Source organism: Vulpes lagopus, chromosome 1 (assembly GCF_018345385.1).
Source record: "Vulpes lagopus strain Blue_001 chromosome 1, ASM1834538v1, whole genome shotgun sequence".
Lineage (NCBI taxonomy): Eukaryota > Metazoa > Chordata > Mammalia > Carnivora > Canidae > Vulpes > Vulpes lagopus.
In genome coordinates, this window is record NC_054824.1 from 31,866,279 (window position 1) to 31,893,587 (window position 27,309).

Here is a 27,309-nt window from a genome sequence, read left to right on the forward strand (position 1 = left end):
GCAGAACATTTACTATAACAAATCTTATTATGTTCCATTAAATCACAAAACAATCTTTACCTAAACACACCCTATGCTATACTTTTACAGCAATAGTAACTGAAGGTTTTTTTCACACAACAAACCGAAGAAACAGCCTATAAAAGCTGTGGGAATACTAAAGTTCTTTAAAAAATATAAAATACCCTAGGTCTTAGGACTTATTTGCTGTAACAATAAATCAAGGAAAAGTAACATATGCAATTATTACCTAAACTTCAGTAGATAAGACCATGACAAAGTAAGAACTTAATCTTCTTTATATACCACACAATGGAAATAGATGCACTTTGGTTTATCTATACGTTAACATAAAAGATCAGTTATAACCAACCATGTTCCTGAGGGAGGACTATTCCTTGGATAGAAAACTGAAAGCAGATAGAATCCTATAACATAATATTCAAACTTATTCACAGTATGAAGACTATATAAAGAGGTTTTTGGGGTTTTGTTTTGTACTTTAAATAACCCATCTCCATCTCTTCTGGAGAGGAGACAAATGAAAATTCGGCCAAACCACTTAAGTGACTATATTAAACCTTGCTTATCCAACCATAACTTAAGTAGTAGTATTTCAAAACACAGGTGACTTCAACAACTTGGTATCTCTCATTTGCACCACTCCACGACTTCCACAGCTCAACCCAAGCTGGCTGCATGAAGGACACAGTTCTGTAATATTTCAAACAGAAAACTATGGGAGGGAATTATATAATATATATTTTCTGTCATGGTGTAAATTTTAAAGTTTTCAATCAGTTGAAAATGCTCATGAAGCTCAAAATTTCAAAACAATTCTTTGCAAACCACCAACAAATCTGGCCCAAGGGTTAAAGGAAATGATACTCTATCAACACTATATTCATACCTTGCAAACTGTATCCACGTCCCAGGGTAGTATAGTCCTCAGATCAATGACTTCACAAGACACTCCAAGCTTTTCTTGAGCCATGGAAGCCACCTCTCGGATCACGTGAACCTGAAATAAAAATAGCAGAGAATAACTACAGAGATTCAGACCTGAAAAGTTAACCGAATTCTGACATCATTAATAGAAAAGCATTTAAAGCCAGAAGAACTTATTTGCATGGAGAATTAAATTTTAGATACGCTGAACCCCCATATTCCACCAAAGTAATCAAACACAGATGCCTAGAAAACAGTTGGAAAGATGTTCTTAGATTTCAGAAAAGGAAAGGAGTCATTGACAGAGACACTGATTCTAAAGATATCAGCACACAGAAGGGAAAGTCAACCTACTTTCTAGAGAAAGCATGTGGAGGGAGAAGTAAAGGGCAGAACTCATGGAACCCTGTAAAAGACCAACATTTAAGGGGAAGATGGAGAAGGAGGAATTTGCTTTAAAAAAGAAGGGATGCCTGGGTGGCTCAGCGGTTGAGTGTCTGCCTTTGGCTCAGGGCGTGATCCCGGAGTGCCAGGATCGAGTCCCACATCGGAATCCTTGTATGGAGCCTGCTTCTCCCTCTGCCTGTGCCTCTGCCTCTCTCTCATGAATAAATAAAATCTTTTAAAAAATAAAAATTAAAAAGAAGAAAAAAAAAGAAGCAAAAGGAGGAAGAGGGGCACCCAGGTGGCTCAGTCTAAGTTAAAGGACCAACTTTCGATTTGTGCTCCCTCAGGTCATGATCTCAGAGTCATGAGATAGAGTCCTGCATCAAACTCCACAGGCTCTTAAGCTTGCTTAAGATTCTCTCAACTGTCTCTGTCTCTTCCCCCTCAGCCCTTCCCAACTTCTCTCTCTCTCTCTCTCTCTCTCTCTCTCAAAACAAAACAAAACGATGATAATGAGAACAGTGAAGGAAGAAGAAAGAAAGAAGAAAGAAAAAATAGGAGACAATATATTCCAGAAACTAAAGAAGAAAGGGTTTCATAGAGACAGTAGCCAGTGTCATACACAGTAGCAATATGTGATAAGGGTTGGACTTAACAATTTGAAAATTAGGAATGTCTCTGGAATAGTTTTAGTAAATTAGTGGGAACAGAACTCATAAGGTACAAAAACATAGGGAAGTTAAGGAATTAAATACAGATAGTAGAAAACTGTTCAAGTTCAGTGTTAAAAAAAGGAAACATACTGGTATTTAAGGGAAAATCAGGATAGAGAAACGGTATTTTTTTTTTTAGAGAAGGTATATACATCTTTTTAACAAAGGGACATTGAAAAGAGAAACTGAAGATGCAGAAGAGGGAAGGGACTAGCCAGTAAGTTACAGCCTGGAAAAGGTAAAATGGAATATAATCTGAAAGATTTGTAGAGGTAGCTATGAAAACCAGACACCTCTTCTTAGGAGGACAAAAGAGAAAGAGGACTGTCAGCAGACATGGTAAGTATGAGAAAAAAAGCAAAGCACTGACCTCCCTATTACCAAGAGAGGCAAAATGTGTACTGAGGGACAGGGATCTAGATAAAAGATTTTCCCACCGGAATTAAGAAACCATGAGGACTAACTACCTCTCCAAGCCAAAAGTGAAGTGGAGAAGAGAGTCAGAGGTTGTAGTATTACAAATTATTTATTTTCCTTATTTAATGCTACACTAAGTTTTCTAAATTAAGTATTTCCTTTACACACACAAAGAAAACAGACCTTTTTTTAAAAAAAAAAAAAAAGAGAGAGAGAGAGAGAGAGATAAAGAAGAGATAGATATCTATAGTCAAAGGGGGAAAAAAAAAGTCCCAAGTTTAAAAGTCTGGAGGTAGAACAACATGAGAACAAGCATTAGGAAAACTGAAGCACATCAGTATTGAGGTTCACTAGAGCAGAGGACGGTATAGAATCCTGCGTCGGGACCCGTCGATGGCCCACATGCAATCACAAGAGATGGCAATAGATGTGCTGAAAAAGACAGGAAGTCAAGTACAGAAGCAAGTGAGGATGTATAACGTGTGCTTCGAAAGAAAGTTTTTAATGAGTACATTTTTATAAATTCAACAGATTTTAATAGCTTCACCACATGCATATTTTAATAAGACTGAATAGATTGATATGACCTCACCTTCAACCAGAAATCAGTACCAGATATAGATGCAGCACTAACAAGACTTAAATATGAGATATAAGAAAAACAACACTTTTGTTTTTTACAGTATTAGGATTAAAAATGAGAGCTTCCAAGCACAGCATGGACATTATCAGTTCTTATAAATGTTACTGACCTGAGTGCCCCAGGCAACTAGAGTCACATCGCTCCCTTCCTGAATGACTTCGGCCTGGGACAGGGGAATGTTGTAAGGTTCTACAGGAACCTGTTCAACTGAATATATAACAGGGAAAAAAAAGTAATTTATTTTCTTGCATGGGGCATTCGTGCATAAGTGAATATAAGAATTTCACTGTGGCAAAGCTTTATTTTATTCTTCTCCCAAATTCCCTAAGTTATTTAAAACAGAAATAGCATTTATTATTATACATATGAAAAGGTACAATGTAAATGTTTAAAATACACCAGCTATCCTGGAACAGAAAAAGAGTTTGGGTAAATACTAAGAAAATCTTAAAGTAAGGGCTTTGGTCAACAATGTGTCAATATTGATTGGCCCATTAACTGTTAACGAATATGCCATACTAATATATAACGTTAATAATACAAAAAACTGGGTGAAGGATATATGGGAACTCTGCTTTACTACCCTCATACATTTTCTGTAAATCTAAACCTGTTCTAAAAAAATAAAGTTAAAAAAATTTTAGTATGCTTCTGCTAAAACTTGATCAGACTGAATTAACTTCTCAGACAAGTTTTCTCTCAAGAAGCAAACTTATGGGGGGGTTGAAAAACAAAACACAGATAGTAGGCCCACATTTTTAAGTAGACTTTATTTTTGCACCTTGCCTCTATGAACACTTCATCAACTACGGTACCTGACAACACCTTAGTGTCGTTTCAAAGCTGAATCCTGTAGACCCGAAAAAGATCCATTAAAGCAACTCTACCAGGCCAAAAGGACGAATAAGCCTCTGGTATCTCAGAGATGACTATTTCAAGATTATTTCTGCCCAATTAAGTGCAAGCAGTATAGAGCTAAATTCAAGAGAAAATCATAAGGTGAATTTTTAAATGGAAGTAAGTTGATGGACTTGCCTCCATTATGCTGGGAAGCCTTCTTGAATTCCCACAGGGGAGCAGTAAAACAGTATTAAGTGTTGAGGGCAAAACGTTCCCTTTTGTTCACCTGCCCTATCATCTTTTATCATTGTTATATGATTTTTTTTTTTTAATTAAAAGAGTAAAGAAGAGCAAACTAAAAGGTTCCCTCTGTGCCCCAGTTAGTTCTTCCAACTCTCCTGCCTGGGGTTATTAATACCAACAATTTCCTGAGTGTCTGCAGGGGACAGCTTTCATTCTTTCTGTCATCTAAGCTTCTTAATCTTCTTCCTAAATTAGGGAAATGCCCCAACTGCTGAGGCAGGGGCCCTTTATCCACAACAGAAGTAGGGCCCCCATCTGCACTTTTTCAGCTTCCGTTGCAGGTAGGGCACAAAATATGGGCTCTGCCAATCAAATGCACCCATGCCACACTCTGAAGTGGAAGCTGATGACAAGAGCAGCAGGCATCCAGAATGCATCCTAGAGTACTGGTAACAGTGGAGACAGATCCAGCTTTCAGGCTTAGCGGTCTCAATGATTCAGACTATGGCGCCATGCCCACAGACAACTGCTGAGGCATCTTTGTAAAACCAGTTATGCAGTAGAATTTGGGGTACTGCTTCTAGACATATGGCCTCTGAGCCTGGTCCTTAAGCACTCCAAAGATTTCTGAGCTATTCACTATCTTTCAATACATCTTTTCTGCTTATATTGGCCAGAGTTGGATTTCTGCTTGAAAATTAAGAACCCTGTGGCGGTTCCATTGTGTAATGGTGAGCACTCTGGACTCTGAAAATTAAGAACCCTGTCTTTTCAGATGTTTACAATATTCAAGTATGCACATTCATAAACATATGTGAATCTTTGTTTCTACATATAAAATCTCTTTGTACAACTTGTTGAGAAGTCTTCTATAATCTCCCCTTTTTTTCGCAATATATCTTGGCCATGTTTTCATGTCAAAAGTATAGTTTTTAAAATCATTTACAAGTAAATCTATCAAATTTAATGGTACTGTTATCAGTTTTGTGGAAATTTTTATTTCTTGTATTTTTTTTATATTTCCAATCCAGTAACATTTCTATAACCAATGCCAGAGAAAGATATTTTTTAGACCATCAGTATGTTTAAATAATACCCTGAAATCTACAAATCTACTCCAAACAGATGACAATTAAGCTACCTAACAAACTTGAGACACAAGTTGTGTTAGAAAACTCATAAGTGTTAAAAGCATTTTTTAAAGTCTGTAACACGCAAATTATGTTGAGCCAGATACTTCCATCTAATCCAGGAGTAGGCAAGTCAATTTTTGTAAACAGTATCTTACTGTTTGGCTCTGTACACAGCCACCTCCATTCATTGACATATCATCTACGGCTGGTTTTGCCCTACAACAGCAGAGCTGAGTAGTTTACAAAAGACAGCATGGCCTATAGGCTAGAATTCTTATTACCTCTTCTGTTAGAGAAAGAGTTTGCCAACCTCAATTCTAAACAGTGCCTTCAGAGGTTAATTCCAGTCCATTCACTGACAGCTTAAATCCAGTATTTGATGGACAGATGAACCAACAGATATTCAAGTGAACAAAAGAACACACAGACAGGGAAACAAACATTCAACTGGAGTAGTAGTATACTCTACTGAGCAGTTCTCAAGTCGCTAAACCAAAATGATGGTCAAGAATGATACTGATGATATCCAGCAAACATGCAAAAGGTAGCACATAAGCTCTTTGCCATCAAGTTTTTTCTCTGGCAGCAAGATCTTCACACCAACGGACAAGGCTTAAAATGTGTACTGACACACTCTGTCTTGTCAGTGAGTCAGTGGCTGTCATTCAAGAATCCTGTCCTCCTGCCTTTTAAATCAGTTGCCAGCTGATTAGCAAATCCCTGGAAAACACAATTTTAATGGCTGGCATACTAAAAGAAATGGGTTAGCATCTTGGCCCACTTCCTTTGAAAAACTGCCAGTGAGTGACTAACTGCTTCATTGTATTAAATAAATTACCCAGAATAATAAGACCTCATTACTTTAACACTTAATTAAGGAACAACATGGCACACAAAGCCTTGTTCTCCACCGACAAAATCGTGCAACGAATTAGATTCAAGAAGAGTTTCATGTTAAAAAACAAATCTACTAGATTCTCATAAATTTAATCCTGAGAGCCGAAGAATGAGAGTATGTTTGTTTATTTGAACTCAGCAAACACGTCACATTGAAGGCAAGTCATAATTCATAAGTACTTTAGCTACACTAATTTAAAAGATACTCCAAGAGAAAGTTATTATTTCAAATGAGCATTCTTGCATTCCTACCCCATGACTATGTACTTTTTGAAATACAATAGGTAAGAGGAGTGATAATAAAAATTTTTAGGAACTGAAAGGCTCCTATACAGTCATATTACAGATTCCTGTTTTCATAGCAGTGGGACCAACTGAGACCACTCCATTTACCAAATGCTGATTACATTCTAATCTTTGCACTAATGAGCATTCCAGACAAACTTCCAGACAAACACTTCAGCATCAGATATATATACTGACAAAAATGTGTCACCCAGAAAAATAAGAAATCTTTCTGAGACCAAAATTTAAAAGATGCAACTTGTGGCTCGAATAGCAAACCCATTTTAAAAAAATTTTTTTCAAGTTCCACATATATGTGTTCTTTGGATTTACAAATGCACTTATATTCATATTACAGATATACTTACAGACTCATGGCACAAATGTGGAATTTTATTTCCCGTCCTCCTCCTTTTTTCCTTCTAATTTTCTTGTCATTTGTTTGGTCATCTTGGACACATTTTTAAAATAAGGCAGTGTATAAATGTATATACTATATACACCTTTATTCATTTAATAGTTATTACATACCCAATATATGCAAGCATGATACAAGATAGAATATGAAACTGCAAGAGGCAGTTGCTGTCTTTGACAAGCACAAACTCAAGTGGGAGTTATGAAGATGGAAAGACATGATCAGCAAACAAAAACATGATATTGTGGTGGGGATAAACTGCCTGGGAAAACAAGGGGAAGCAATAACCTGGTTGTAAGGATCGAGAAATGGAGGGCATTGGTTGTGCCCTACCATGAAGGGCACAACTAAGAGGGGTCTTAGAGATAACAAAGAAATAAAGAGGGTACTCCATATAGAAAGAATAGATGTATACAAAGAAATGGAGGTGTGAAGTCATGTGTGCACACATCGACAAACACGTGTCAACACACATTTATGTGCTGTTTCAGATGAGGATGAAAGCTTTAAATTCTATACCCAAGTCCCTAGAAAAACCTTTTCAATTCCTTCTGGCTTCATATATTAATAACACATGTAGAACGTGTCTGCAAGATAATAATAACTCACTCTTAATGATGCAAGCTTCCCTGTGAGGCACAATATTACCATTACAGAGATAATAGGGTCATTTCTCTGCCCTGGCACTAATCTACAGTAATGCTAGTTTCCTCACAAATGCGAAAGTCAGTAGGGCTTTATTCATGTTGCATTATACATGATGCAGTGATAAAACATAAATGTTCTTCTTAAAAAGAAATAGAATATATTTCGAAAATGTTACTTCATGTTGCCTGATTACTAACAACATTGGCAATCTTCATACTTGAGAAAGTCTATCTCATTTGTCAGAATTTACAGTCTAATGAGGGAGAGTGGGCAAATCCACTCAACCAAGAACCCAATTCCCAGCCCTGTCTCTGCATCTAATTAATTTGGTGATCTCTGACAAAGCACTGTGTTACTTGTATGCCCCAGTATCCCATGTGTAAGCTATGGAAGGCAGCATCTGTCTGTCTGCCACATCACAGGGACAGAATGGGTACATATTAAGTGAATCACTGTGGCTATCCTTTCAGTTCTTAGGAAGAAGACAGCTTTACATTTGAAATAATTCAATGATAAAGTCATTAAAACTACAGAGAAAGTTTTCATTCTAGGAACATTTATTCTTATTCCTATTATTATTTTCTGCATAAAACTGATATTTAACTATCAACCAAGATCTCTATATTACAATTGTTATTTTTCCAAATAATCTTTCAGATGAGGCTACTAATTATGGTCATACTTTGATAATTTTTACTTCTACATTAACAATTCATTATATTTTATTTTTTTTAAGATTGTATTTATTTATTCATGAGAGACACCAAAAGAGAGGCAGAGACCAGTCCTGTGGGGTGCCTGATGCGGGACTCGATCCCCGTACCCTGGGATCACGACCTGAGCCAAAGGCAGATGTTCAACCACTGAGCCACCCAGGTCCCCCTTCATTTTAATATTGATGTTGGAAATGAGAAAATCTATGAATAGAAGAGCAAATGTAATCTCTTCTGGTAATTATTTTCAAATTATTCCCCAAATACAGTTGTATCCAATATCTCCCTCACCTCTTCACCTCAAATTACTGAAAATCTAAAGCAAGACCAAATCAATACACTGTTAACAGTATTATTTGTCTAAATAAGTTGTGATTACAATGGTTGTTATATTACTATCTAATTAAAAGACAAAATTAACTTTCAATAAAGAATAATTAAGTGCTAAACTTTTCATACTAATTAACCCATGGTGATACTAATTAACCCATGGTGATCACTGAGATCATGTGTGGACAGCATAAACTAGCATCATAAGCCTCAATACCACTTGGGAGTAAACCAGAGAAATCTCTTAGAAGAGCAGAGAAAACCACAAAAAAATGTTGTGGTTCTGAAAAATGAAAATAATGTGATGCACAAAAGCAAAAAGTTACCTTTCTAAGCAGGAGGGCACTATACATGAATAACAGAAAAGACAAAACAAACAAGCTAAGAACACCACCATGTGTCATCATACGTGATGCTCTGAGAAGGGCACAGAATCACTTCAGTGGTATCCTTACCAAATAGCTACATAAACCTGAATTTTAATCTTAAAGAAACATCAGAAAGATTGATTGAGGGACATTCTATAAAAGAGCAGACCAAATGTGAAGATCACAACAGACAAAAAAGACAAAGGAATGGTCTGTCCCAAAATAAAGGAGACTAAGAAGGCATCAGTAAGTGGAGACTCCAGATTGGATCCTGATCCAGAAAAAGGACATTAGCAGGCCTACTGATGAAATTTGGATTAGATGTTGGAGGAGTTTTAACAGTTTTGGGTCACTGTTAATTTCCTGGTTTTGATCATTATTGCTACAGTTAACTTATGAGATTAACATCCAGGGAAGCCCAGTAGGGGATACATAAAAATTATTTGTACTCTTTTTGCAACATTTCTGTTTAAATTTATTTCAAAATGAAAAGTTTAACAAAATATTAACATTAAATTTTTTAAGAGGGGGCTGACCCATCTTCTTTAGGTCTCCCACCGATTCTGGAAAAATATGGTAGAACCTGATGAACAAGTATGCAAAATTATCAACATCACCAAAAACCAACTATGGGAAATTGAGCTAAATACCAGTCATGACAGAGGCACTGTAGACTCATACTGTGTTGTGAAACAAGCTCTGCTTTCAGAAATATCAGTACAAACAGAAAATGAGGTTACTAATAAAGCTATCCAATTGCAAAAGGAGTGCAGCTTCATCTGGTACTGTCCATGTGACCTCATCTACCTGGATGAGCTTAACCAAAGTTCTGACCACACAGAGACATAAAGATGGGAAGACATCAATTAATTATCTGTGCATGTCAGCTTTTTGTTGGAGATTCTTGACCGCTAAATAAAAACCAATAACCCGTCAAGCTGTCTAACCATAAATACATCACGTCAGAATCAGCAAGTCTCTAGCATGTAACCAGGAGACTTGTCACATGGAGATACAAAAACACTTGAAATCTTAAAATCATTAGTGTTATTATTTTAAAAGGTCATGTTTTCTTATTGCCGAAATACTATTGAAAAGTAAGACCTATTATTTTTAACTGGATAGTGATATTGAGAACATAGTGACAAGTAAGATTAAATAAGGAGCCCAGGACTTATTTCAACTCTAAGGCACTCTAATTCTTTTTCTTGATAATTAATCTGAAAAAATGCCACACTTCTAATTTTTTGTGTGTGTAATGAGACAAATTAGGTTTCTTTTCAGACTAGTTTGCAAACATATCACAAAAGCAAGGGTATGATAAAGGAACAATCCTATTCCTTACACAACTTCAAAATTAACCTCATTATGTTCTCCTATCATTTAATGTAACAAAAAAGCTTTGAGACTGATGATATCACATAATATGCATCCGTACACTTAACATATACACTAAAATTTAACCACTTTGTAATAAATATTGTTCAATTTTTGCAATGACACAGCATTTTCTCCATGGACTCTTTTAGTATGCAGCATCTAATAATTTAACAAAAGTTCTCCCATCTGCAATTTTACTAGTTGTCCCTCTTTCATGTTTAATACATTATCATTTCTTTTGTAAATATTTTTCAATGCATTTTCTATAGCAAGGAGCTACACATGGGTAAACTCCATTCCTATAAATGACTCTAACATGGTAAATGGCAAAATGGAAAAGAAAATAATTAAATGCTGAATTTAATGGCACTATTTTAAAGCCATTCTCCAACAGCACATGGAGAGTTGAAAAGAAAAAAAAAAAAATCACCTAACAAAGAGAATTATATCGAGACAGAAAAGGAAAACATTAATTCACTGTCAAATGTAAGATATGTCATTATTTTATGAACTGCTAGGAAAAAACCACCAATTAAACTGATACTGTTTACAATTATTTTCTTAACGAAAAAAAGTTTAGATTTAATCAAGCATAGGTTTTATTACATATCACCCTTCTACGGACATAACAAAACATAAGCAAAATAAATTGGTTAAGCTATTCCTAAAACTCTTCAACCTTTAGAAGCTAATCCTTCTCATTCATCTTCTAACTTAAAATCATCAGTGTCCATGTTTCTTCACAGAATAGCACTTTCTGTGTCAGCAAGCACAACGGTGAAACAGCACTTTCTTAAATGGATCCAAAGCTAGCTTCAGTATTTAGAACAGCCTATTTCTGACTCCTGCTTCCAAAGACTGTTAAATTAGGATTCTCCACTTTGCCTGACCTGCCCATCATGACCATTTGAAACCCTCATTGTTAAAAGAACACTTCTCTAGTGTCTCTGGAACTTTATTCTAAGCTGTGGATCTGATATTCTGTAGGTATTGGTGCTGATTGGGGATTTTGATATTTATACCTGACTAGGTAACAGCAATTACTGGCCACTGGAAAGATGACTGCCATTGGTTTTAAGCCATATTCCAATTTTGGAGACGTTAAAATGTGAGAGGTGACAGAGATCTCAGAATCAATAAAATATAGTACCTTAAATTGGGTAGATGACTTTAAAACATTGAAGTTTTGTTATAGATATTTTCTGCATCATGTTTTTGGTATCTTAAGTCCCTAAGTTATCATAAATACCATATGACCCACAAGGAGCTACAGTTCCCACTAGACAGGGAGAATTAGCTGCTGTCCACCAGCTTCTTAAATGCAGAGAATAAACAGAATGTCAAAAGGGCAATGGAGCACATTGACAAAAGATAATTATTTTAAGGATAAGAAAGACACATAGAAACTATGTGATGTTTGTCATACTGCGAAATTCATCACTGAATTATGGAATACTGAATGGCAGCTGTTGACTTCATGAGTCAGCAGCCAATCAGGAAAACAGAAGCCTCTCTAGAAGAATTTAATTCAGGAAATTGGTTACAAAGATGTTGGGGGGGGGGGGGGCGGAGGGTTGCTGAGTAGCATGGTAAAATAATGTAACCCAGAGGTCAGGAAGAGATAAAAACCCCTGGGCTAGCCTCAGTAGTCCACAGGAGCCACTAATAGTACTGAAACTGCCAGGGGCTGCTGCAGAGCCACACAATCCGCACTAAAGACCCCATATTACCAAGGCTGCAGAACATTGGCAGGCAGAGCACAGTCTTGTCAATCACCAGCACCAGTCCCACAATGGCTCCTTTCCCCCTTCATCCCACTTCCTCAACTATCCCAAGTGGTCTCTATTGACAATCTAACTGGAACTGAGAGAGGCAGGGGATCAAGAAAATACACTTTACTAGTTTTCAACCCCAGCATTGCAGAGGAAAATTCAGAAGGGCAAGTGTGAGGATAAGAGGCAATGGACAAATATACAACAGGTTTACATTACAAAAAAACATTTAAAAGAAGAAAACGTAATCTTTGATGAGAAATAAACGGAACCTAATTAATAATCAAAAAAAGCTAACATTTGAGCCCATTCTGTACCTGACACTGTTTAAAGCATTTAAATGTATCACCTCATTTCATCCTCACAACTCAATACAAATGATACTGGATTTATTCTGGTTCTACAGATAAATAAACTGAGGCTGAGAGATACTAAGTAACTCAGTGAAGTCATAATACAGTAAGTGGTAACTCTGAGGCCCAGGCTCATAACCAACATGATAAATTGTATAGAAATCTGCCCAAAGTGGATTTTAGTAGCAGTATCAAGTATGAACACAGATCAAGCTTGATCCTCACCGTAAGCCTTAAAAACCAAAAGCCGCCAATTGTATACTTTTTAAAAAGGGAACACTGTGTGTACATTTTTAAATATTAAAAATATAATATTTAAAATAAATAATTGCTATTTTCCTGCAGATCAACCAAGTATTAAATCTAGATTTCTCATTGACCTCCAGCAATTCACTCTCATTTTCTCAAACTAATTTTTTAGCTACCAAACAGGCTTTATAATCCATAATGCAAATATTCTTTAAAATCTCCACATACATATCACCCAGTATCAGCGTCTGTGTTGCACAGTGTGTCATTTCTCCATTAGAAATCTGTATTTTTCTTCTATATAAATCCCCTCATATCAAATTATGGATTAAAACTACCTAATTACGAAGGACTCCAGGCATATTCATATAGCCAGAAACTATGATTTGTAGTCTAGCGATTTAAGTCAAATAACATTTAATAATCATTTCATAACCCCAAGCTATATTTAGTGCTAGAGTTTTTTTAAAAAGGATAAATTAGGTAGAATCCATAAATTCAAGTACAACACTGAGGAATGCTAAGAGTACTGGTAAAATAATTTCCAGTTACCAATAAATTTTCCCAGAAGCAATTTTTATAAACCCAAACCCTTTATTTCTACTTGTGAAAGGTAAAAATATGTGAAAATATACTAAATGTAACCCTAATGGTCTTAAAAATTTAGTCTTTACAACCTACTTAACCTGTTAAGTAGAGGCAATTTATAAATCTTTAGCTTTTGCTCAACACACTTATATACATTGAAGATGAAAACTCCTAAAGGATTGTGTGCTTTTTATTCCAAATTTGAAATTCTTTAGATCAACTATGAAAATGTTAGCTAAAAACACCCCATCTGCTAATCAACAGTTTGGCTTGGGTAGTGTTAATATCACTGTCTGATTGTCATCGACAACCAGGTCTACAAGGTGTGGTTTAATTGGAAATTTTCTATTTTAACTTTCTTCATAAAGGACACTATCATATGTAAGTCGATCTTGAACTTTTAAATATCTGCTTTTGTACACACACATTTTGAGAAACATTAGGAATGGCCTATTATCAAAAGTAGTCTTGGCTTGATTTCTCAGAATATACGCACATCCAAATATGCTAGGATATGTTAACAATCCTAAATAATCTGTAAGTGTCCCTGAAGGATTAAAAATGTCCTACAGTGGCCTTCATAGGACCATAGACCCAACAACTGTTTTTCACCTTCTTGCAAAGTCTGAATTGCCCAACCAACAGATATTAAGCCACAGGTTCAATTACCTCCTCTTCACAAAACCATTTTGGACCAACTATTCCTGAAACTGGTTGAATGTTGACAGACCTCTCTTAATAAAGCTCTATGAAATATTTACCCTTCTTTTGCTCCTGAATTTGAACACTGAGTTGTGCTCAAGGCTCAACAGCCTAAATAAAGATTTATGCTTACGGGTGTTAATATTAAAATAAATCCACTGGAGATTTTTTAAATAATACAGAACATCCTTTCATGCACTACTAATATTTATAAAGCATTAATTATGAGTCAGGCATTATCATAAATAGTCTACATGTATTTATATATTTATATATTTAATAAAATGATACTAGGAAATAAGTTTTATACTACTAAATTTGAAAATCCAAAGAAAAAGTATAATAAACAAAGATATAAATGACCAACATTTACTCAAGAATAAGTAGTAGTCTAACAATCATAGGAGATACTAAAAAGAAAGTCAAAGATGTGTACCAAAAGTCACAAGACCAGACAGCTTTACAAGCAAATTATATTGAACCTTACAGAACAAATAATTTCTAGTTATTCAGTGCATCTGGAACAAAGAAAAAGAAAGCATGCCAGTTCATTCTACAAGACTAGAACAACTCTGATTCTTAAACTAGACAAGGCTTCTGATTCTGGAATCAGACTTGCATAACTTCTGATTTTGAAGGAAAGAAAACTATACACCAATTTGACATATAAACACATGCCTGTGTTCATACATGTTAAGAGAAAAAGCTACGGTCCAATTTTATCTATGAACATAAAGGTTTTTTAAATCTTCAATTGAATCCAGCAATGTTAAAAGCAATAATGCATCATGATAAAGTAGAGTTTATCACAAGAATACAAGGATTGAAACATCAGAAAATAGGTTCATGAACTACGCGTCATCAAGAGCTCAAAGAAGAAAACCCAGGAGCACCTGTGTGGCTCTGCCATCCAGCGTCCGCCTTCAGCTCAGGTCATAATCCCAAGGTCTTGGGATCAAGCCCCTCCCTCCTCCATGGGAAGCCTGCTTCTCCCTCTCCTCTGCCTGTGTTCTCTCTCAATGAATGAATGAATGAATGAATGAATGAATGAATGAATGGGCAGCCTGGTGAGGCTCAGCAGTTTAGCACCACCTTCGGCCCAGGGCCCAATCCTGGAGACCTGGGACCAAGTCCCACGCCGGGCTCCCTGCATGGAGCCTGCTTCTCCCTCTGCATCTCTGTCTCTCGTGAATATATAAATAAAATCTTTAAACTAACTTAAAAAAAAAAAAAAAAAAAAAGAAGGCACCCCGGGTGGCTCAGCGGTTTATCGCCACCTTCAGCCCAGGGCCTGATCCTAGAGACCCAGGATCGAGTCCCAGGTCAGGCTCCCTGCATGGAGCCTGCATCTCCCTCTGCCCCCCCCCCCCCTCTCTCTCTCTCTCTCTCTGTGTCTCTCATGAATAAATAAATAAAATCTTAAAAAAAAAAAAAAGAAAAGAAAAACCATATAATCGTATCATCAGATATCTAGAAAGAACCTGATAAAATTCAGCACCTTGGGAGAAACAAGAGGAATGAGCCTTCAATTTAAAAATAAAGAGATAGGGGATCCCTGGGTGGCGCAGCGGTTTGGCGCCTGCCTTTGGCCCAGGGCGCGATCCTGGAGACCCGGGATCGAGTCCCACGTCGGGCTCCCGGTGCCTGGAGCCTGCTTCTCCCTCTGCCTATGTCTCTGCCTTGTCTCTGCCACTCTCTCTCTGTATGACTATCATAAATAAATAATAAAAAAATAAAAAAAATAAAAAATAAAAATAAAGAGATATTCCCTTAACTTGATAAGGGACCAGGGCCCCTGTTAAGAAAGCAGGAGATACCCTTATAATAACAACAACAATAACAATAAATGTCTCACCAATTATTAGGAAATAAAAGCTTTATCATTAGCTATAAAAGATTTTCCACCTCGAAAGTCTAAGATATTTAACTAAAATGTTATTAGAGAATTGAGTATGGTCTCCAAATGTAGTATTAACATACAAAAATCAATAGCTTTTCTGTATACCAAAATAAAACGTATTAGAAATACGTAATGAAAAAAAAATACCAATCATAATGGCACAGAAGACCATAAACATCTTGTAATAACAACAAATCTGTCAAACTTAATGGAAAGATTTATATCATTTACTAGTGAACAAAAAAGTTTGAACAGTCTTTTTTTTTTTTAAAGATTTTATTTATTTATTCATGAGACACACAGGCAGAGACAAAAGCAGACTCCCTGTGGGGAGCCTGATGCAGGACTTGATCCTAGGATCATGCCCTGGGCCAAAGGCACATGCTTAACCACTGAGCCACCCAGGTGCCCCCCTGCTTGCTTTAGGTTTACAATAAATGCTACTCCACAAGGATTAGAAGTCAACAGAACTAGGTCGTAAAGAACAAATATGAAATAATATGGAATACCTAATTTCTCTTGTAATCAAATAAGCAAACACTGAAATAAACAGTAATAATATTTGTTTAAAAGTACACATAAGGGATCCCTGGGTGGCTCAGTGGTTTAGCGCCTGCCTTCAGCCCAGGGCATGATCCTGGAGTCCCAAGATCGAGTCCCGCATCAGGCTCCCTGCATGGAGCCTGCTTCTTCCTCTGCCTATATCTCTGTCTCTGTCTCTCTCGCTCTCTCATATGAATAAATAAATAAAATCTTAAGTACAGATAAAAGTCTGGCAGTATATTCAACAAAAAGTCAACAGTAGTTAGGTAATGGATTTATGTCCTCCTTTTATCTTCTCTTTTGTATTTTTTCAGGAGTTTTCAGTAAGCAGATAGGCAAGACTGAAACATAAGTAGTGTGCCAAAGGTCAGCCAGCTCAATGGGGAATAGAGCCAGCACTTCAAACTCAGGTAATCTGGTTCCAGAATCCACATTCTTAATGCAGAGTTTATTGGATTGCCCCAAAGCAGAACAAGGCCTACGGGAAAAAGAAAAACCTGATTGGCCACCTAATGTGTCCAAACATAATGAAAACAGGTTATATTGAGGAAATTAGGGATTTTACTGACAATGGAAACATGAGAAAAGGAAAACATGATTTGGTCCAGAGAAGACAGAGTTGTATACCAATAAGGAAATAAGATGCCCCCCCGCTTTTTTTTTTTTGCTCAGTTGTAAATCATGTCAATATGATGATCACAGTAATGTGAACACTAATGATCTGACAAAAAAAAAAAATCACACTTGCAAGTCTATGAAGACATTGAGGAGAAGTTTGAATATGATGAGGAAGGAATGGCACATGTAGTGGAAAATAAGTGGCCATAAAATAGCTAGATCCTAGCAGGAAGTTAAAAATCCTAATCCCTAAAATGTTAAAAAGCAGTATAAGCTATTCAACTTTCTCAACATCATTTATTGAAGAGACTGTCTTTTTTCCAGGGGATATTCTTTCCTCCCTTGTTGAAGAATAGTTGACCAAAGATAGAGTTGAGGGTCCATTTCTGAGTTCTCTATTCTCTTCTCTTGACCTATGTGTATTTTTGTGCCAGTACCATCCTTTCTTGAGGATCACAGCTTTGTATTACAGCTTGAAGTCAGGCATCATGATGCCTCCAGCTTTGGTTTTCTTTTTCAACAGTCCTCCGGCTATTCAGGGTCTCTTCTGGTTCCATACGTATCTTAGGATTATTTGTTCCAACTCTGTGAAGAAAGTCCACGGTATTTTGACAAAGATTGCATTGGATATGAAAATTGCTCTGGGTAACACAGACATTTTCATATTTATTCTTCCTCCAATCCATGAGCATGGAATGTTTTCTCATCTCTTTGTGTCTTCCTCAATTTCTTTCATAGTGTTCTGCAGTTATCAGAGTACAGATCCTTTACCTCTCTGGTTAAGTTTATTCCTAGGTATGTTACAGTTTTTGGTGCAATTGTAAATAGAATCAATTCCTTCATTTCTCGTTCTTCAGTCTCATTGTTAGTATATAGATATGTACTTGCCTGCATCAAGATCCACTTCATGATGCCAGTCAAAACAAATTTAAAAAGCAAATACTCTTTCATGTATACATATACTGGGCAAAAACATTTTTAAAGTCTCCTACCACTCAAAAAATACTTAAAACAATTTTCTTCTCCTCAGAACATATGGATTCATATACAATCAATGTATTTACTAAGGAAAGAAAAAAAAAAAAAAGAAAGAAAGGAAAAGCCCCCTCAATGCCATTATGACCTATTTTTGCCTGAAAGGGTCATCTGAATCCTGGAAATGAAACATTGTGAGGCTTTTAGTCTCCCCCCCCCCCCCCCCATTAGAACAACCACAGATGAAAGCTGTATTTACTTCATTACCACTGATGTCATGAATCAATTTCAATTAAATAAAACCAAAAAGCTCAAAAGGGATAAAAGCAAAGCGTCTCCACAAGATGCCTATACCTGATAATGTCACACTGACTCATTTTCTTTTTGAATGATAACTATTTTGTACATGTTTGACACTGTCTAGATTGCTCTTCTACAGATTTGTCTTTTCTAGATATACCTCTGCCATTTTTTTGAAAGTTTAATTGCATTTAAGTATTGAAATTAGAATATGGAAATATTTTCCTTCCAAATTTAGAAGATACAAGTTCTACATTTATTTTATATTCAAAATAAGTAGAAACAAAATTCAAGAAAATCACTGCATAAAAGAATGTATTACCGATTTTTACTTTCATCTTTGTAGTTCAAAAAGTTAATGGCTATACTGAAAGAAATCTTTTCTATATGTTGTAGACCAGACATATGGAGAGTCACCTCAGCACAGATGTTAAAGATACAGAACAGTACATGAACCAGGCCCCAAAGGAGGCAATCAGAGAGGTTAAGAAGACCTGTGACAAGACAATGCTATGCACTGTCACCCCCTCTCCTCAAAATGTAGGCAGAGACATTTCTCTGATGCTTGGCCTCCAGCTCGGGACACAGGATTAGGTCCCTTAAAGAATGCATGAAGCACAGGCTCCCAAACCTCCCTATAACCTTACTGAATTGTGATATATACAGTTTTCAAAACTTTCAAAGAAGCAAATTAATCCTATGCCAATGAAGAAATCAATGCAGTACATATTCAGACAATGGAATATTACTCAGCCGTCAGAAAGGATGAATACCTACCATTTACATCAATGTGGATGGAACTGGACGGTATTACGCTGAATGAAATAAGCCAATCACCATATGGTTTCACTCACGTGGAATATAAGAAATAGTGAAAGGGACTATAAAGGAAAAGAGGGAAACTGAATGGGGAAAAAATAGAAAGGAAAACAAACCATGAGAGACTCATGACTGAGAAATGAACAAAGTGTTGCAGAAGGGGAGGAAGGTGGAGGGATGGGGTAACTGGGTAACAGGCACTAAGGAGGACACTCGATGGAACGAGCACTGGGTGTTATACTATATGTTGACAAATTGAATTTAAATATTTTTTTATTTTTATTTTTTTAATCTTTTTTTAAATAAAATATTTTTTAAAAGACCTTGTTAAAAAAAAAAAAAAAAGCATGGCTACTGATGACATATTTCCACTCAATTGCAAAGTAGATCATTTTAATTTTGTGGGTAAATCTTTAAAATGGCATATTTCAAAAAAAATAAAAAAAATAAAAAAATAAAAAAATAAAAATAAATAAAATAAAATGGCATATTTCTTGGCATGAAACTAGGATGCTAGAGAAAGTTCTACTTATATCCTTCATTCAATAAAGTTTAAATGGGACCCCAAATTGGACAATATTAGAAAGAAGGCAGCCTCTGGGGTCAGAACATCTTGGTTTAAACCTATCATTTATTCCTCTGTGAGCAAGTTTCTTAAAACTCTCAACTTCAGTCTCAGGATAACACCACCCCATAGTGTGAAGATCAAATGGAACCACTGGTGCCACAGACACCCAATACCCTGGAAGCAGACAAACTGGGTTTGAAACCTAGCTCTGTGGCTTTGAACAAGTTGACTCACTTCCCTAATGCCCAGGGTTCCTCATCTATAAAATGGTCATGGTGCCAGAATTCTTTTGATAAGGTTGTTATGTAGATTAAAATAGTCCTCCCATCTATGCAATATAGCACTATGTTAGCACTCAAGTGTTCAAAAGACGCTTAAAGATAAGGCAGTTACACACATGGATTATCCAATTCAATCCTCTCAACAACTTTATGAAGTAAATTATATTATGCATAAACAGATAGGGCTCCTACTTCAGCCATTAGGACAAAAATAGCATTTATATTAAGTTGATTGTACTAATCAAACTAGGGATATCTTCATCTTCACTACTTTATCACCAAGATGATGTAGTACAGCAGTCAAGATTACCTATTTTTATTAGTAAAGTCTACAGAGGACTGGAAACCAAAGGAGATTAAACCTAGAAATGAGATTAATAGGTTTCCCTCAGATCCTTCCATCTACACAGAAGAAGTTCAAAGGAATAAGAGTAACTTGAGTAACTCAAGGAACTTTAAGAACCTAAAGAATAAAATGGTGAGGATTTTCACTTTTCATTTTTATTTATCCCCCTCCTTCCCACAATCTTCTACTAAAGACCATTATTCACTAAGTTGTCACTAGACCCCAGTCTCATGTCATTCTGGGCAAATCACCCATAGAATGTGCAGCTCTGGGGTGCCTGGGTGGCTCAGTCGTTAAGCATCATCTGCCTTTGGCTCATGATTCCAGGGTCCTGAGATCGAGTCCCCACATCAGGCTCCATGCAGAGAGATGCATGTTCCATGCATAGTCCTCTGACTATGTCTCTGCCTCTGTGTGTCTCTCATGAATAATAAATTAAAAAAAAAAAAAAAAAAGGAAGTGCAGCTCTGTCTCATACACACAATCTCAGAATACCTGGGTTTGCGCCTCATATCCACTGCGGGGACCAGTCAGATATGATGACTGGCCTTTAGAGCAACAGAGAGTGGGGTAAGAACAGTGGCCATGGGAAGAATAGGTCTTAGCAGGAAAATAAGGGACTAATAGATGGTAAAAAGCTACTGAAAGAGAGCTGTGCACTACAACTCTGAGCTAAAGCCTCTACAATTAAATCAATCTCAAATAGCATTTAATAACATAAATAATGTAACTAGAATGATACATTATTGGAAAATTCTTTGAGTTAGCCAGTTAACTTTTATAGATATCAAATTATTTTGGCTTCCTAAGGAATTTTTTACCTTGTATCCTATAAATATCTGGGGAATTATATATAGATCATGACTCAAATTTGGGGAAATAATAGATTATCTTAATGATTCTGCAGGAGGAAAAAGTAACAGATGATACTTTTCTGAAATTATCTATCACACCAACCTAGTTACAATGGCGCAATGGCACAATATGCCAGGGCATTACTTCTCCATCAACAAAATTCTATTAATGAACATTATTAGAAAATTCACTCTCCTGTTCCTCAAATATATTTAGGCCTTCTCATTCTCCCTTCCTATTCAACACCTCTCTCATACTTTCCTTTTGTTTCTCTAAATTATATTCTGCTAACTTCTTTGGCTTTATCGTTCAGCTAATTCTCCCTTGGTTTATAATTTCTGGTTAAACCAGAGGGAGTTTTTTCTTGATTATATTTTCTTTTTTTCTGTGCCAGTTTAGTATACATCTAAAATAAATACACACATGGATACCAACCATTCATTTTAGGGTATCTAATCTACCATTCGATTATCATCAGACAAGGGAATCTTATCCTATCCTTACTCAATACCTCCCTCTTCTTCCCCCTGCCCCTAAAACTCATTTAGAAGCCAAGTAGTTGATACAGTCTAAGAAATTGCTAACCTATCTCCCACTGCTAAGTCAGGCCCTCACTATTTCTTAGGCAAGCTGGTAAAGCCTTCCAGCCCAGTCTAATGATCAGTCTTTTCCCCCACTAAGGTCTGGAGGTAGTAAGAGACAGTTGTTAATCAGTTCCAGACTGTCCCTTGGATTCCAATCCAATGTTCTTGTTTGTCCTGATCATCCCCTACTTCATGTCCATCTTTCCTGCCTGACAGTCAACCCTATAGATTTCAGCAGACAGCACCAAACACAGAAGAAACAATTTTCATAGGCTAATCAGCTTCTATCATGATATATTTTATGGCTATATAGTCTTCATTAGATCTTCTGTGCAGCATCTCTGATCAAACCTTGAATGATAGGGCAGTATCTAGAGATCTGCTCATTCCTTAAAGAGCTGCAATATAATCCATCAGATATATGTAACTTAGCTTATTCAAGCAACCCCAAATCCCCTAGTGATGGACAGATAGGTTGTTTCTAGTCCTTGCTCTTACAAATAGTGCTGCAATTAATATTTTTTTTCAGACTTTTATCAGTCTATCTCTGAAATAGATTCTTAGAGATAGACTATGGGTCCAAAGGCTAAATAATCACTATTGCTCAGTTCTCTTTCCTCCTTCTTCTAGAAACCATACAAGCAACTGTGGCAGATACTGGTAGTCGTTAATAACCATCTCCCATTGTCACACAATAAAATTTAGTGGGGCACTAAGCTAAAGACGACTTCTTTCAACCTCCCTTGTGACTGGGTGGTGGCACCGTGATGAAGTTCTGACCAATGGAATGTGCAGAGATTTAATATGTGCAATTTCCAAGTCATTCCTTTAAGAGAAGGAGAATTCTCTTCCCCTCCCCACCCCATCCTTCCTCATGGCTGAAATGTTTCTGTGATGATGGAAGCAGAACAGTCCCCTGGGACCAGAAGCAAAAGTCACAAAGACTTTCAGATCAATCAGACAGAAGGATTTTGGCACCTTGATATTTATGGGAGAGAGAAATCAATTCCCATCTCTTAAAGTCGTATATGGATTTACTGTTAGCCTAAATAACATATCTAACTTTTTAGAATCCTCTACTTCACAGATTTATCTATGTTGAAGAGGTCATTCCATAAATAAAATATAAGTACTTAAATGCATAGATTTTATAAACATTGTATTATACTCAAAAGTTTTCTTCACTTATATATGAGTATGTTCTGTTTAATTAAGATTACTTAGTAATTATCCTAAATGGGCTATTATGTAAAGATTACAACTCCCAATTATTTTTGCAAAGGATTGTCAGCCTAGTATTTAAAATACATGTGTGAACTCCTTTTAAAAAACTCAAAATGTGTGATGTCTGGGTGGCTCAGTGGTTGAGCATCTGCATTTAGCTCAGGATGTGATCCTGGGGTCCTGGGACTGAGTCCCATATCGGGCTGCCCAAGGGGAGCCTACTTCTCCCTCTGCCTATGTTTCTGCTTCTGTGTCTCTCATGAATATATAAATAAAATCTTTAAAAAACAAAACAAAAAAAGAACTCTAAATGTAAAGGTTCATATCTTTGGTCTACTCTATTCTATACTCCCCCAATGTATGCTGAAAATTCAAAAAAGGATCCAGGAATAATCGTCAACCTATTAAATTATTATCTATGGATACTAAAAGTCTTCCCACTGCCACCACTTCTAAGTGGTCTTTGAGATAAATCTACAAATCTATCTTTTTTCACTGCTATATGTGATTGTTAATACAGAAACGTCTTCTACAAAGCATTTTAGATTACAGACTCAAAAATGCATCCTGAATTCTATATAGGAAGCGAGAGTAAAATAAGATAAATGGAAATAGGCAGCATTAGTCACTGCTTCAGAACTGATATGAAGCACTGGTTCTCAAAATTTAGTTGGAGTCAAAGTCACCTGGAGGGCTGCTAAGAGACAGCTTGAGTCTCACATTCCGAGGTTCTAATTCAGCAAGTCATGAAACCAGGCCCAACAATTTGCATTTCTTTTTTTTTTCTGTATATTTTTTTTTATTGGAGTTCGATTTGCCAACGTATAGCATAACACCCAGTGCTCATCCTGTCAAGTGCCCCCCTCAGTGCCCGTCACCCAGTAACCCCATCCCCCTGCCCATCTCCCCTTCTTCGTTTCCCAGAGTTAGGATTCTCTCATGGTTTGTCACCGTCTCTGATTTTTCCCACTCATTTTCTCTCCTTTCCCCTATAATCCTTTTCACTATTTTTTTTTATTCCCCATATCAGTGAAACCATATAATGTTTGTCCTTCTCCAATCAGAGAACAATTTGCACTTCTAATAAGCTCCCAGGAGGCTAATGCTGCTGGCTCAGGGATCAATGCTAGAAAAAACATGGATATAAAAGGTTTTGGTGGCTAGCCCTTTTTTCCTAGACTACTTTCTTCTGCAGAGAAACTCTCGAGCTGTGAAAGAACCTCTGTTTTGTTCTTTACTGAGCCCCTAGAGGTCAAGAAAAAATTCAGAATTAAAGTCCTTGAAATGGTACATAATCCTTGGAAAACTTCTGAAAACCTTTGAGCCCCATTCCTGATGAGGGTTTTCACAGTCTCTCCCAGTGCCAAGGCTACAACAAATTTCTCAAGCTCACTCTCTTAGGTGGAATCCTGTAACATTACACATTTCCCTTACCAACCATGATTTTGACATTTGCAACAAAATGGATATTGCTTTTCTAAGTTTCTTATTCACTCTCCATTTATTAAACATGTACTGAAAAAAATCTGCATTAGTTGATAAGCTTGCACAGTTGCTTGGTCTTACAAATATAATACCCAGAATATCTAAAGCAATTAGCAATCAAAGAGCTACTTGGTGTACACCATCCATGTCTTCCTGTTCACCTCAAGACTTTAAATTCTTATGTTACTTTTAATTCCATTATGAGATATAGATCACAACAGAGTTCCTAAAAAATGAAAACATTCCATTTAAAATATGTTTAACTTAAGAGCATTGGAATTCTGAAAAATTTCCAATGGAAGCATAAAATAGTATAACTGCGTTGATAAATTCTTCAGTAGATTCTTACCAAGTTAAACGTGCACCTACTTTGTGATGCAAAAATTCCATTCCTAGATGTTTATTACTCTAACGAAAAGAAACAGTATGTTCACAAAGCACCTGTTCAAGAATGTCCCTAACAGCCTTGTACAAAGTAGAAAAAAACTGAAAACAATGATGGACATTTGTTCACCAACAAGAGAATGGATAAATCGTGAGTATATTCATACAATAGAAATATTATTCAGCAATGAAAAGGACATAAACTGCTGATAACAAGCAACAACATGAATGAATCTCAAAAACATTAGGTTGAGCAAAGAAGGCAAATACAAAAGAATATATATGGTGTGATTTGTTTCTATGAAGCCCTAAAACATGTGCAACTAATCTATAGGGACAGAATCAAAGTGGCTAAGCTTAAGGTAGAGAAAAAGAGGAATTGCCAGGAAAGAGGCAGAAGGAGCTTCCCGAAGTGATGAAATTGCTCCAGATTTTGTTTTTCACATTTTTTTCCCTAGATGTGTAAGACTGTCAAAAAAAAATCTATCAAATTGAACACTTAATATCTGTGTACTTTATTGTATGTAAATTATATAATAAAGAATGTTAAGCTTAACTATTCAAGAAAAAGAATGATTTACCAAAGCAATGTTCTTTATATTCAAAATAAAATGTACTTTAGACAGAATTGTTTGATATTTAAAATTTCCATTATAGGTGATAAATAAGCAGTCACAGATGAATGGTTCCAGTTTTAAGATTCTGAGCTCATGGTAGGGTGACTGAACATCTCCATTTGCCTTAGACAGTCATTCCAGCATTGACCTGATGCCACAGCACTGATAGTGTACCCTTCACTATCAAATGTATCCTGATTCAGAGAAAGACCTATAGCTAGAAGGACATTTGATATTATTTGGTACAATGCACTCATTCACTTTTCCATTCAACCTACATTTATTAAGCATCTACTACGTAGCTAAACATAGTCCCTATATTCTTGCTACCATTTCACACTGCTCTTTTGTCTCCACAATCAGAACCTAAAACAGCTAGATTGTCTCTAAAGTTAACATAAAACAGTGAGAGACAAAGTAAATACAGAAGAAACCAATCAGAATCTTCTATAAACAAGGAAAATACAAATCAATATTAAATAAAAAGGTTATCATTTTTTTGAGCTATGCAAAACAAAATGCATAAAGATATCCACAAATATAAAATAAAGGAAACCTTTACCTGCTGCCCTGTAAAGTATTTTAGGTTCAAAAAATATACAAGGATTTCTATCCTCTATGCATGACAAAAGAAGTCCCTTGGCCTGGAAAGGGCTTCTGGGTACAACCACCTGCAAAACAGATTTTTTTTTTTTTTTTAACAAAAATTTCAGTATAAACTGTAACCCAGTAAATTCATTTATAAGAAACATTGGTATTTCAATAACTAATTGTTATTAGTTACAGAAATCATCTTTTTTAGCCTAATTACCATTATAAATTTTACATATTGCCCCATCCCCCCAAAATTCCATTTGTTAAATAAGTATTTATCAGATGTCCACCATATTCTGGTAACTAAGATACTGTTCCTCTCTTAAAAAGCTAAATTTGCATACACAAACTAAAAGGAATACATAAAAAGCAAAGTTGTCACTATCTTATATTCACCTATAGAAATATCTTTTCCACTAATACTCTACTGCTACTTTCAAAGGGCATGTAATTATTCTCCAATTTTAATATACCAAAATCCCCTCCTTTCCCATGAAACATAGGGATCATCCACTGAGAGTTCTGATCTGGGCACTATAATGCTCAGTTATCGCAAAGCTAAAAGAAAAGTGTAGAGGCAACCTGGGTGACTCAGTGGTTTAGCACCACCTTCGGCCCAGGGTGTGATCCTGAAGACCAGGGATCAAGTCCCACATCAGGCTCCCTGAATGGAGCCTGCTTCTCCCTCTGCCTTTGTCTCTGTGTCTCTCATGAATAAATAAAATCTTTAAAAAAAAAAAAAAGAAGAAAAGAAAAGTGTGTAGATTCCTTGAAACAAATTACGCTTGGCTTTCAAAATTAATTTTATACTATTTTAAACTAAAGGATTCTTATTTAAAAAATAACACAAATCTCACAATTCTCTATAAAACAGACTGCTGAACACATTGCTTACTGTACTACGCAATGTCTTTATGTTCCTTTAGTTTCTCTTCATCTGCTTTCCTCATGTATTTTCAGCATTTTGTACTATTTTCATTTGGGATTAAAAAGAGGGAAAGGGGCAAGTGGAGAAAAGTTAGGAGATTAAAAGAAAGAAAATCTGTTCTTAAAAACACTGGGTAAGGGGCGCTTGGGTGGCTCAGAAGGTTAAGCGTTTGCCTTCAGCTCAAGTGATGATCCCAGGGCCTGAGATGAGTCCCTTTTGGGGCTTTCTGCTCTGTGGGGAATCCGTTTCTCCCTTTCCCTC

General features: G+C 36.2%; 1 protein-coding gene across 1 annotated transcript in view; it reads right to left on the bottom strand.

Moving 5' to 3' along the window:
* The window catches only part of BCKDHB (branched chain keto acid dehydrogenase E1 subunit beta), a 209,793-nt gene that overhangs the window by 136,843 nt on the left and 45,641 nt on the right, over positions 1-27,309 (bottom strand). Inside the window, exons 6-8 of the mRNA XM_041762713.1 lie at positions 26,089-26,197; positions 3,218-3,315; positions 911-1,021 (exon numbers count right to left, since the gene is read on the bottom strand). Of these exons, the coding sequence (XP_041618647.1) occupies positions 911-1,021; positions 3,218-3,315; positions 26,089-26,197 (318 nt within the window). The remainder of the gene's footprint in view (positions 1-910; positions 1,022-3,217; positions 3,316-26,088; positions 26,198-27,309) is intronic.